Raw genomic sequence first — 13,452 nt, forward strand, 5'->3', positions numbered from 1 at the left:
GAAGGGGGAGGGTGAACAGCCAATGGTCATGGTACACATTGGTACAAACGACAGAGGTGAAAAAAAGGATGAGGTCCTAAAAGGAGAATTAAGAGTTAGGAAGTAAAAAGTAGGACCTCAAAGGTAGTGATCTCAGGATTATTACCAGTGCCACATGCTAGTCAGATTAGAAATAGCAGGATATAACAGATAAATACGTGGCTGAAGAGATCAGTCACTGGTCATGGTTGAGGGTTTGCAGAGCGTGGCCCAGTCTCGGGGGCACTTGCTGCTGCCATTGACAAGTGGCCCCTGCTGAGGGCCATCGTAGAGGGCTCGACCACCATGGCAAGAATGCAGGTGGTCCTTCAGGACTGGCAGGGCCAGGTGAGCTGGAGTTTCTGGAGCTCATTGCAGAAGCACCATTGTCCATGGAGTAACCCAGGAGCCCATAGGAACCCTGAGGGAGGAGGAAGGGCGTGAACCCGTGCCAAGCCTTCCACCCAGGAGACTGTGGCTGTGGCTACAACTTCTGACCACCCCCGCCCCCCCCCCCCCACCCCTGTCACCGGGGCATCTCAGAGGTAGTAGGATGAAGAGGGTGTCATGGATGTGTCCCTGACACCTGGAAGCCAGTCAGGGCCCTCAAGGTCCTGGTTATCTTGTAAATTGAGTTTGTGTCTGTATATGACTTGTTTGTGAACACAAGTCCTCACTCACCTGATGAAGGAGCCTGAGACTCCGAAAGCTAGTGCTGCCAATTAAACCTGTTGGACTTTAACCTGGTGTTGTGAGACTTCTTACTGTGCTTACCCCAGTCCAACACCGGCATCTCCACATCATGGCTATTTTCTCACCACAGAGGCTGTCAGACCTGCTGAGACTTTCCAGTGTTTTCTGTTTATGTTTCAGATTCTAGCATCCACAGTGTTTTGCCTTGATTCAAATTTCTCGACTACCTCAGAACCTGCTAGATTTAGTAAGATGTAAGCCTACACCTTTTTTGGATTTATCCAATAATCCAGCATAGCAATATATATGCCACTCATTTTCAAACTTGGTCCAGCTGTCTGCAATGTTTTATCAAACATAGGAGGGTCGAAGTAGCAAAGTCCTTGTGCCATACTGCCAACTCCTGACACCATGTAGAAAGACTGGCAACCAAGGACAAACTAGTTTATTCATTAGTCTGAGTAGCTGTTGCGTGTGTATACTCTTCCTGTGCTTTAGAGAAAACTTCTGCTCTTCCATCACATGGCCTCTTAAATAACCATGTCATTACATGACCACCCAGTCTGTAGGTTCCTTTGGCAGGATTTCCCAGTTCTGGGCCACCTATGTCGGGGTCAAATGGGGATCAGAAGTCTGCACTGTATGGGAAACAGTCACCAAGCTGTGATTTCTCTAGATTGGCCAACTAGTGGCCAAAAGGTGGAAAGACTGTCTAATTAAGGACAGTTGTTGGGCTTTCAAAATTGACAGGTCAATAGGAGGCTGTCCAATGTTGAAGAACAACATAGAGTTTTTCAAAAGATCTTCAAAAATCACAACCAAGATATGTTGAAAAGCCACGGAAAGGCAGAGCTCTAGGATGATTGATATGTTGGACGACCAATAGCTGGGGATGGATCGTTTGAAGGTGGTATGTAATGTGATGACATCTCCTGGAATATATCCAACCAGAGATGGCAACTCTCTTCTGTAGATCATTTAGGTGTCATCAGCATTGGAGCCGACGGCACCAAAAGGATAATGACAACTCCCTTGGAGACAATGAACTTGGATCTCGAAGGCTTCTTCCTTCTCACTCACCAGTTCTGGGGTGCAAACAATGAATGATGTGTGCAGATGTGGTTGAAATATGGCTCCCCGAAAGATGATCTGACGATGATTCCCAGCCCACCCTGCCACAAGATAAGATATGCTTCACGTTTATGCATAAATAATGAGCTGAAAAGTCGATGATCTGGCACAGAAATGTGCCATGCCAGCTTATGGGAAATGTGCCACTTTGCCACTACAATCACATTTAGTTTCCAGAGTGGAAAATTCTCACATCATTTCTATTTTTTTAAAACAAATTAGTGCACTGTTTAAATACCATTTGCTAAATCATTTTGTGATAGGTTAAAGTTACAGATCTATGACCATCTCATTGTGTCAACAGAGAAGCAATAAACACATTATCCAATGATAAATTTACTTCCTGCTCAGGGAGACGTGGGAAGCCTGGTGGCGTACTGAAAGTACAAAGCGTTTTCTAATGTGTATACAATGCAAATTGGAAAGTAACACCAAAAGTATATTGACATGTACAGGTCATACAAGCAAAATCTGGTCAGAAGTTGAACATTTCACAGAAAACCATTCAGCTTAAAGCACTAATGAGTTTTGAGTGAATTCACTGATCACTGATGATAATACCGCCAACTTCCAGTGAAAGCAATTAAAATTCACTTAAAAATAAGGTTACTGATTGAATTGGAATAAATGCTGTCCATGGACAACATCTCATATCACAGTACAAAAACTATCACAATAGCATCTGTACACAGCCCCAGGAAAGAGAAGGACAAGATGCAAGTCCATACCATTTGCTTCCATGTACTGCATACCCTTAACTTGTAATAAAAGCAAAAAATGCTGGAAATACTCATCAGGTCACCAACTGTGGAGGAAGAAATGGATTAACATTCAGGCCTGTGATCCATCAACATGTTGTATTCATAAATACCCTGTTGCATATGACATTAGAAATAGATTCAGATTTCAATTACTTTGTAAACTAAAGTTTCATATTTATTAGGAACATTATTTCATGGTGTTTGTGTAACAATGAATATGCTATAATATTGCTCCTTAAAGTGCAGATGTAGTTTGGAGTGGTTTTTGGGAAAATGTCCTCTGTGTGTCATGATGTGCCACCCACTCCACGGAACAGCACGGTATTACGATGCTTTCTGAGTCACACTAGAAGCCATTCTACGAAGGTTAAGCAACTGGATCTTGTTTTCACGGCTGTCTTCCATGTTCTTGAACCAGCGAATTTCCTTTGATTTCTAGATAGAATTGTACATAAATATTCCATTAGATACATAAGGTGTGACTGCTATCATGTGGCAGGAGGCAATTAAGGTGAGCCTATTAAGACTGCAAGTGATGGCTTTTTAATTTAAAAGTTTTGAAACTTGCCGAAAGGATGCCTATGAAGACACCTTTACCTGAAATGGCAGACTGTAGCTCCTTTTGAGCTTGAGGGCTACTTACTGCTCCTCCAACTTCAACTTGAATCATCGATAGTCACAGATGAGGTGCCTGAAGATTGGAGGGTGGCAAATGTTGTGCCTTTGTTTAAAAAGGGCTGCAGGGAAAAACCTGGGAACTACTGACCAGTGAGCCTCACATCTGTGGTAGGTAAGCTGTTGGAAGGTATTTTGAGAGACAGGATCTACAGGCATTTAGAAATGCAAGGACTGATTAGGGACAGTCAGCATGGCTTTGTGAGTGGAAAATCATGTATCACAAATTTGATTGAGTTTTTTGAAGGGGTAACCAAGAAGGTAGATGAGGGCCGTGCAGTTGGTGTTGTCTGCATGGACTTTAGCAAGGCCTTTGACAAGGTACCGCATGGTAGGTTGTTGCATAAGGTTAAATCTCATGGGATCCAGGGTGAGGTAGCTAAATGGATACAAAATTGGCTTGATGACAGAAGCCAGAGGGTGGTTGTAGAGGGTTGTTTTTCAAACTGGAAGCCTGTGACCAGCGGTGTGCCTCAGGGATCAGTGCTGGGTCCACTGTTATTTGTCATTTATATTAATGATTTGGATGAGAATTTAGTAGACATGGTTAGTAAGTTTGCAGATGACACCAAGATTGGTGGCATAGTGGACAGTGAAGAAGGTTATCTCAGATTGCAATGGGATCTTGATCAATTGGGTCAGTGGGCTGACGAATGGCAGATGGAGTTTAATTTAGACAAATGCATTTTGGTAGATTGAACCAGGGCAATTAATGGTCGGGTGTTGGGGAGAGTTACAGAACAAAGAGATCTAGGGGTACATGTTCATAGCTCCCTGAAAGTGGAGTCACAGGTGGACAGAGTGGTGAAGAAGGCATTCAGCATGCTTGGTTTCATTGGTCAGAACATTGAATACAGGAGTTGGGACGTCTTGTTGAATTTGTACAAGACATTGATAAGGCCACACTTGGAATATTGTGTGCAGTTCTGGTCACCCTATTATAGAAAGAATATTAGAAAGAGTGCAGAAAAGATTTACTATGATGCTATCAGGACTTGATGATTTGTGATATAAGGAGAGGCTGGATAGACTAGGATTTTTTTCTCTGGAGCGTAGAAGGCTGAGAGGTGATCTTATAGAAGTCTATAAAATAATGAGGGGCATAGATTAGTTTAGACAGTCAATATCTTTTGCCAAAGGTAGGGGAGTCTAAAACTAGAGGGCATAGGTTTAAGGTGAGAGGGGAGAGATACAAAAGTGTCCAGAGGGGCAATTTTTTCACACAGAGGGTGGTGAGTGACTGGAACAAGCTGCCAGAGGTAGTAGTTGAGGCGGGTACAACTTTGTATTTTAAAAAGCATTTAGACAGTTACATGGGTAAGATGGGTATAGAGGGATATGGGCCAAATGCGGGCAATTGGTACTAGCTTCAGGGTTTAAAAAAAAGGGCTGCATGGACAAGTTGGGCCAAAGAGCTTGTTTCCGCTGTAAACCTCTATGACTCTAAGAGCCCACTCTCCAAGCTTTGTTAGACAGCAAGTGCCACTAATTGGTTAATTCATTGAAAATCATTGCCGATTAACCATTTTCTATACAGTCTTGGGTTGGGACCCCATTTTACCTCCGTGTTAAGGTCATGACCCAAAACTCAAAATCCTGCCCACAATCTCAGCATTAATCAGACCCAGAAGAGGTACTGCGTTAGTCGACACAAATTAAATCTCCTTTGTTCCTCAGTAGCATGCATCAATCTTGACGACAGAGAAGCATCCCTGGCTGTGCTAACATAACATTTGCACTTCCAAAGCCATCAAAGTTTACAATGCACAAGGAAGTGAGCATGTTGTCCATTGTGTCTATGCTGGCACATTGCTGGAGCAATTCTAAACTAATCCCACAACTGGAGTCTGCCCAATTTAGTATCACTTGTATCCCTCTATTTATGCAGTGAAACAACAAATTTAGAATTGAAATAGAAATAATTCAACACTAAATTAGGATCAAACCCATTGGGAACTTGGTTAAGATATTTATTTCAGGTAGATCTTTAGATCGAACTGACATGAGAGATTTGGAGGTGAAAGACCCACTTCACAAACCAGGTCACTCACTGAAATTATTTATTTAATGGGTGATATCATTGTGTTATTCATGTATAAAATGGAGAGCTTTTCCAATGACTCCTTTGGTAAATACATCACACAATGTAAAACAGTAATTTCAACACTGAAGTTATGAATTAATGACTTGTCCATGAGTGAGTTAGTTAGCCTGATTAGCGAGCAGTTGGGGCACTATCTCAGTCTCCCTCGGCAAAGGTGGATAACATCAATCATGGCGGGGTAGCACGGTGGCACAATGGTTAGCACTGCTGCCTTGCAGCGCCAAGGACTTGAGTTCGATTCCGGCCTTGGATCACTGTCTGTGTGGAGTCTACATGTTCTCCGTGTCTGCGTGGGTTTCCTCCGGGTGCAACAGTTTCCTCCCACAGTTCAAAGATGAGCATGTTAGATTGATTCGCCACGCTAAATTGTTCCTCAATGTCAGGGGATTAGCGGGGTAAATATGTGGGGTTACGGGGATAGGACCCGGGTGGGATTGTTGTCAGTGCAGGCTCGATGGGCCAAATGGCCTCATTTTGCACTGTGGGGATTCCACGATTCTATGGTTCCTGCTCTTGATTGTTAACCATTGCTAATGTACTATGGATGACGATGAGATTGTGTTTGAATGTGGTAACCCAATGGTGGAATAAAGAACATAAATAAAAGAACATAAAAAATAGGAGCAGGAGTAGGCCATCTAGCCCCTCGAGCCTGCCCCGCCATTCAATAAGATCATGGCTGATCTGACGTGGATCAGTACCACTTACCCGCCTGATCCCCATAACCCTTAATTCCCTTACCGCTCAGGAATCCATCCATCCGCGCTTTAAACATATTCAGCGAGGTAGCCTCCACCACCTCAGTGGGCAGAGAATTCCAGAGATTCACCACCCTCTGGGAGAAGAAGTTCCTCCTCAACTCTGTCTTAAACCGACCCCCCTTTATTTTGAGGCTGTGTCCTCTAGTTTTAACTTCCTTACTAAGTGGAAAGAATCTCTCCGCCTCCACCCTATCCAGCCCCCGCATTATCTTATAAGTCTCCATAAGATCCCCCCTCATCCTTCTAAACTCCAACGAGTACAAACCCAATCTCCTCAGCCTCTCCTCATAATCCAAACCCCTCATCTCCGGTATCAACCTGGTGAACCTTCTCTGCACTCCCTCCAATGCCAATATATCCTTCCTCATATAAGGGGACCAATACTGCACACAGTATTCCAGCTGCGGCCTCACCAATGCCCTGTACAGGTGCATCAAGACATCCCTGCTTTTATATTCTATCCCCCTCGCAATATAGGCCAACATCCCATTTGCCTTCTTGATCACCTGTTGTACCTGCAGACTGGGCTTTTGCGTCTCATGCACAAGGACCCCCAGGTCCCTTTGCACGGTAGCATGTTTTAATTTGTTTCCATTGAGATAGTAATCCCATTTGTTATTATTTCCTCCAAAGTGTATAACCTCGCATTTCTCAACGTTATACTCCATTTGCCATATCCTCGCCCACTCACTCAGCCTGTCCAAATCTCTCTGCAGATCTTCTCCGTCCTCCACACGATTCACTTTTCCACTTATCTTTGTGTCGTCTGCAAACTTCGTTACCCTACACTCCGTCCCCTCCTCCAGATCATCTATATAAATGGTAAACAGTTGCGGCCCGAGTACCGATCCCTGCGGCACGCCACTAGTTACCTTCCTCCAACCGGAAAAACACCCATTTATTCCGACTCTTTGCTTCCTGTCGGATAGCCAGTCCCCAATCCACTTTAACACACTACCCCCAACTCCGTGTGCCCTAATCTTCTTCAGCAGCCTTTTATGGGGCACCTTATCAAACGCCTTTTGGAAATCCAAAAACACCGCATCCACCGGTTCTCCTCCATCAACCGCCCTAGTCACATCTTCATAAAAATCCAACATGTTCGTCAAGCACGACTTTCCCCTCATGAATCCATGCTGCGTCTGATTGATCGAACCATTTCTATCCAGATGCCCTGCTATCTCCTCTTTAATAATGGATTCCAGCATTTTCCCTACTACAGACGTTAAGCTGACCGGCCTATAGTTACCCGCCTTTTGTCTCCTTCCTTTTTTAAACAGCGGCGTTACATTAGCCGTTTTCCAATCAACCGGCACTACCCCAGAATGCAACGAGTTTTGATAAATAATCACTAACGCATCCACTATTACCTCTGACATTTCTTTCAATACCCTGGGATGCATTCCATCCGGACCCGGGGACTTGTCCACCTTTAGTCCCATTAGTCTACCCAGCACTGCCTCTCTGGTAACATTAATCGTATTAAGTATTTCTCCTGCTGCCAACCCTCTATCGTTAATATTTGGCAAACTATTTGTGTCCTCCACCGTGAAGACCGACACAAAAAACGTATTTAAAGACTCAGCCATATCCTCATTTCCCACTATTAACTCCCCCCTCTTGTCCTCCAAGGGTCCAACATTCACTCTAGCCACTCTATTCCTTTTTATATATTTATAAAAACTTTTACTATCATTTTTTATATTAATTGCTAGCCTAGCTTCATAGTCTATCCTTCCTTTCTTTATCGCTTTCTTAGTCTCTCTTTGTTGTTTCTTAAATTTTTCCCAATCACTTGTTTCTCCACTATTTTTGGCCACTCTGTACGCAGCTGTTTTTATTTTAATACTCTCCTTTATTTCCTTCGTTATCCACGGCTGGTTCTCCCTTTTCTTACAATCCTTGTTTTTTGCTGGAATATATTTTTGCTGAGAACTGAAAAGGATCTCCTTAAAAATCCTCCACTGTTCCTCAGCTATCCTACCTGCCAGCCTGCTCTCCCAGTCTACCTTAGCCAATTCATCCCTCATCCTATCATATTTCCCTCTGTTCAAACAGAGGACACTGGTTTGAGACCAAACTTTCTCCTCTTCCATCTGAATCAGAAATTCGACCATATTGTGGTCACTAGACCCAAGAGGGTCCTTCACAATAAGATCCTTAATTCTACCTACCTCGTTACACAATACCAGATCCAAAATAGCTCGTTCCCTCGTCGGTTCCGTAACATGCTGTTCAAGGAAACTATCCCGACAGCATTCTAAGAACTCTTCCTCCATTCCACCCTTACCGACTTGAGTCTGCCAGTCAATGTGCATGTTGAAGTCCCCCATGATTATTGCCGTTCCGTTTTTACACGCATCCCTTATCTGCTTGTTTACAGCCCTCCCTACCTCAACATTATTATTTGGGGGCCTATATACCACACCTACTAGTGTCTTTCTCCCTCTACTATTCCTCATCTCTACCCATAATGATTCCACGTTTTGTTCCTCAGAGCCTATGTCATCCCTCAGTACTACCCTGATATTATCTCTTATTAATAGCGCGACCCCACCACCTTTTCCTTCCTGTCTATTCTTCCTAAACGCCTGATACCCCTGGATATTCATCTCCCAGTCCTGGTCACCTTTCAGCCACGTTTCTGTAATGGCCACTAGATCGTACCCACTTGTGCTGATTTGCACCATCAACTCATTCACCTTGTTCCGAATGCTTCGTGCATTCAGGCAAAGTGTCCTTATTCCAGCTTTTATCTGAACCCGCTTTGATGAGTCGCGAACACCGTCTCCCTCTACTCCCTTATCTAAATTACCGCCTTCATTCACTTGCACCCTCTCCTCTACCATTAATTTTGTAATTCCCCTTACCCCTGCATCCTCCCCCCCATCAATTAGTTCCTTGATCCTAGTCAACTCTTCTAGCTCCCCTCCCCCCAACCTATCTAGTTTAAATTCTCCCCAGTAGCCTTAGCCAACCTACCGGCCAGGATATTGGTCCCCGTGTGATTCAAGTTCCACCCGTTTTTTGTATACAGATCACCCCTGCCCCTAAAGAGGTCCCAATGGTCCAGGAACCTGAATCCCTGCCCCCTGCACCAGTCCCTCAGCCACACATTCATCCTCCACCTCACTCCATTCCTGCCCTCACCTTCCCGTGGCACAGGCAGTAATCCTGAGATTACTACCTTTGCTTTCCTCTTTCTCAGCTGTCTCCCTAATTCCCTGTACTCCCTTTTCATGACCCCTTCTCCCTTCCTACCCACATCAGCGGTACCAATATGTACCGCTACATAGTCTGCCTTCTCCCTTTACACCTCCCATTCCTATGATTGTGACTTCTTATACATGCCTTGCTTAAAAAGGATCTTGTTCGAGGCCAGACTCCCTATACGTCACCATCTGACAGGAAAAATCAGTCAAGCTGTTCTCATCTAGCTATCACACAGGAACTTTGCCCACTGTAGTCTCTGGATTGGAATCAAATGCCACCTTTAACAAAGACGATGCTTCATGGTGCTTCGCTGAGGAGCATATGGATGCAGAGCCAAAAAAAGGGGATATTAGAAGCAGTGAGCAAACATTTGGTCAAAGAGGTGGTTTACAGAGCATCTTCAAAAGGGTAGAGGCTGAGAGATTTCGGGAGGTCAGTGGTGGGGTAAAGGGACAAGTCAGAATCACAGGAATGTGAGGTGTCGGGGTGACGCCAGAATTAAAGAGAGGTGTCGTATAAGACAAGGGTGAAATCTCCTGAGGCATTGGATTGGGATTCATTCTAGGTCAATGAGGAAAAGGGTAAGGAATGAAAAGAAGATAAATAGATTAAAATTCAGGCATTTGGGCAATACATGAAGTACTGAGCAGTGCTTGCTGTTTTCACTCCTGCTTACTTTGCAGATTATATAAAACAGTGTGAAAGTAAAGACACTAGATGGTGCTGCTGGAAGGATTAAATGACTGATTATCTCCAGATAGGAAAAGATGAGCACTCCCAGAAGATAATCTCAAACCACAAATAACTCAAAATGTTAACAGCAAAAGCCAATCTCTATGATGAACACTTCATGCCACTATAATGTCAGAGGCGTTGAAGCGATATCTACTGCATAGCAGAGCAGCAAGGTTTGCCTCCTGCCCAACCTGCACCAGTGATTTTTCAGCATTTTCTGTTTTATTTCAGATTTCTAGCATCTGCATTATTATACTTTTGTTTTAGTAATTTTTGTCCCTCTGTTTGGGCAATTACAGAGTATCTATTTTGCCTGTTCTCTGACCACTCATGGCACAGACAAACTGGAATGCAGGGCGGGGGGGGGGAACAATTAAAAATTCAAACAAGAGACAGAAATGTTTCAACTCAGATTTGAATTAGTTAACAAGCAAAACAGTGGACAGGAATGAGGTTTGGAGGACTAAAAGAAGACTTTTGAAGTGAATAACAAGATAAATGTTTTGGAAGAAAATTCCGGAGCTTAAAGAATGGCCTCTCAGTGGGAAGCAAGTTATAAACTGAAGCCAGAAGACGAGGGGTTTATGGGACGATCCATAGATGGATTGGGTGGAGCAAGTTCATGAAAGACCTGAAGGCAGGAACAAGGAAATGTAACCTTATTTTACACAAATCTTTGACGGTGGCAGAAAGGTTAGAGCTGTTAAAAAGCAGGTGGGATCTTTGGCTTTATTAATAGAGGAACAAAGTAAAAACACTATTGTGCTAAACTTTTATAAAACAGTGCCTCAGCTGGAATATCGTTCAATCATGGGAGCACACTTCAGAAAAAATGTCAAGGATTTGAAGAGAGTGAAGAAAAGATTTACTATAATGGGACTAAGGATAAGGGAGTTCAGTTATGTGGAAAGGCTGTAAAAGATGGGATTGTTCTCCTTATAGCAGAGACGGTTAAAAGGAGATTTGATGGAAGTGTTTAAAAACATGAACCATTTTGATGGGGTAAGGGGGAAATGTTTCCAGCAGCAGAAAGTTCTGTAACCAAAGGTCACAGATTCAACGTGGGTGGCACTAGGGGTGACACGAGGAGAACCTTTTTTTACACAGCGAGTTATAAACGGAAATGAGCAGCCAAAAGATGCAATGGAAGCAGATTCAATAGAGACATTCAAAAGAGAATTGGCTAAATACTTGAAGTTAAAATTCTTAAAGGGCTATGGCGAAAAAAAAGTGGAGTGGGACTAACTGGACAACTGTAGCACAGGCTAAACTGACCAAATGACCCTCTCCTCCACTGTATTGTTTAATGATTAATGATGAATCAGTGAAACCTAATGAGGATAAGTGCCTGGGAGAAAGTCTGTATCACTAATCAACCTAGCTAGAAGACCACTGCAGTATCAATCCTCAAGGTGATGAAAGCATTAAAAAAAAGGTGAGGGAGTGATAACTAGGGATTAAAACAGGCAACTTCCATTGGGTTGGTGAAAATTAAGAGAGGAGAGGGATGGGCTTACCATTGATTGCTACCCCTGCCACAAACATTCACTCCTTCCATCACCAACAAACAGTGGCTATGGTGTGTACCATCTACAAGATGCACTGTAGGAACTCACCAAGGTTCCTTAGACAGCACCTTCCAAACCCACGACCACTACCATCTAGAAGGACAAGAGCAGCAGGTACCTGGAAACACCACCACCTGGAGGCTCCCCTCTAAGTTACTCATCATCCTGACTTGGAAATATATCACTGTTCCTTCAGTGTCTCAGGGTCATTGTGGGTGTACCTACACCGCAGAGACTGCAGCAGTTCAAGAAGGGAGCTCATGACCACCTTCTCAAGGGCAACTAGGGATGGGTAATAAATGCTGATCTAACCAGCGGCATCCACATCCCATAAATACATTTTTAAAAATAAACTAAAGATGTGATATGACACAGAGCTCGGAGTCACACAAAAGCACAAGACTTAGTACAACTGGTTTCAGCCTGAACAGTGATTCTATGGTTAAAACCCTCTTTATGGTTGTCACCAAAGGTGTCTTACCCTGTTTAAAATCGAGCTTCCCAGACTTCTTTCTAGGTTTTCTTGAGTGTTCATGTTTCGTATTTCGTTCAGTTTGTGATGCTCCTTTCTCTTTTCTTCGAGCTTCTTTTGGAGCTCAGCCAACTGCTGGTTGTTTATCAGTAAGTTGGATGACTTCAGCTTTTTCAATTCTTCTTCCCTATATTGGAAAAAAAGAGACATTTTTGATCATTTTTCACAGCTTTAGTATTGGTAGAAATCTGCTTCCACCTGAGTGGGTCCAAACACAATGAACTATACAGTTATACAAAACTCAAAATATTGCCGGAAATTAGAAATCTGAAATCAAAACAAAAAATGCTATTGTCATGTGGGTGTACCTTTAAGAAAGGTTTGTTTTTAAAAGATCAGGCAGATTCCAGCTTCAGCGATGTCATTGAGGGGTGGAGCTAAGATGTGGCAGTCAGGTGATAGAGCTTTCAGTTTCATTTATGGCAGTCAGGTGATAGGGGATTTTCCTTTGGGCTTTCAGTTTCGTTTTTAGGAAGCAGTTTAGCAGCAAGCGAAGAAGCAGTCTCTTTCTGTTTTCTTTTCACTTTGTTTGGTTCTGCCTTAAAAAAGCTGTGTTTTGGGAAACAGATTCGACTGCAACCTCTTCTGAGTTTCTTCACAAGGGATTTTCAGCATTCAACTCAGGGGGCTGGATTCATGTAACAAGTGGGCATTACTCAAGTGGAACACACTAGAGATATTTCCTTAAGAGTTATACATTATTGTGTTGTTGTGTTTCTTGTTTGTAATTGTTAAAAGTTCTTGCTAAGTGTCTTACTGTACATGTCAACAATATTCTTAATTAAACTTTGTTTTTGATAAAAGCTTCTTGTGGCTCAGTTCAATCACACCTGAAGTGAAACATCTCATGGTCATCCTAGCCAAATTCAACGTAAAACGTTACAGTTTCGGCGAGTTTCATCGAACACCTTGAAGTATCCGACCTGACTTGTAACACTATAAACAGACAGCAGGTCAACTGCCAGTGGAGAGAGAAAATGAGTTATGGCTTAAGGTTGACTTTGTCAGATCATTGACCTCAAACATTAAACTCTGTTTCTTACTCCACAGATGCAGTCTGATACAGGGAATATCTCCAGCATTTTCTGTTTTTATTTCACAACAAGTAAAATAATGCAAGCTCGTACATTATAGTGTATACCCTTTCTCATGAAGAAAATAAGGAAACAATGGAATACCCCGTGTCATCAAATCATAACCATAACCAAAAAGGAGCACAGCTAAGAGAGCACGAGCAAAAGCAAAACAAAGGAAAATTCAG

The 13,452-nt window shown here is 43.0% G+C and overlaps 1 protein-coding gene across 1 annotated transcript in view; it reads right to left on the reverse strand.

Annotated features, from left to right (window-relative positions):
* Positions 1 to 2,857: 2,857 nt before the first annotated feature.
* Positions 2,858 to 13,452, reverse strand: part of cfap99 (cilia and flagella associated protein 99) — a 128,492-nt gene continuing 117,897 nt past the window's right edge. The window contains exons 14-15 of the mRNA XM_078213891.1: positions 12,141 to 12,318; positions 2,858 to 3,038 (exon numbers count right to left, since the gene is read on the reverse strand). Of these exons, the coding sequence (XP_078070017.1) occupies positions 2,928 to 3,038; positions 12,141 to 12,318 (289 nt within the window). The 3' untranslated portion in view covers positions 2,858 to 2,927. The remainder of the gene's footprint in view (positions 3,039 to 12,140; positions 12,319 to 13,452) is intronic.

This window comes from Mustelus asterias, chromosome 6 (genome assembly GCF_964213995.1).
Source record: "Mustelus asterias chromosome 6, sMusAst1.hap1.1, whole genome shotgun sequence".
Taxonomy (NCBI): Eukaryota; Metazoa; Chordata; class Chondrichthyes; order Carcharhiniformes; family Triakidae; genus Mustelus; species Mustelus asterias.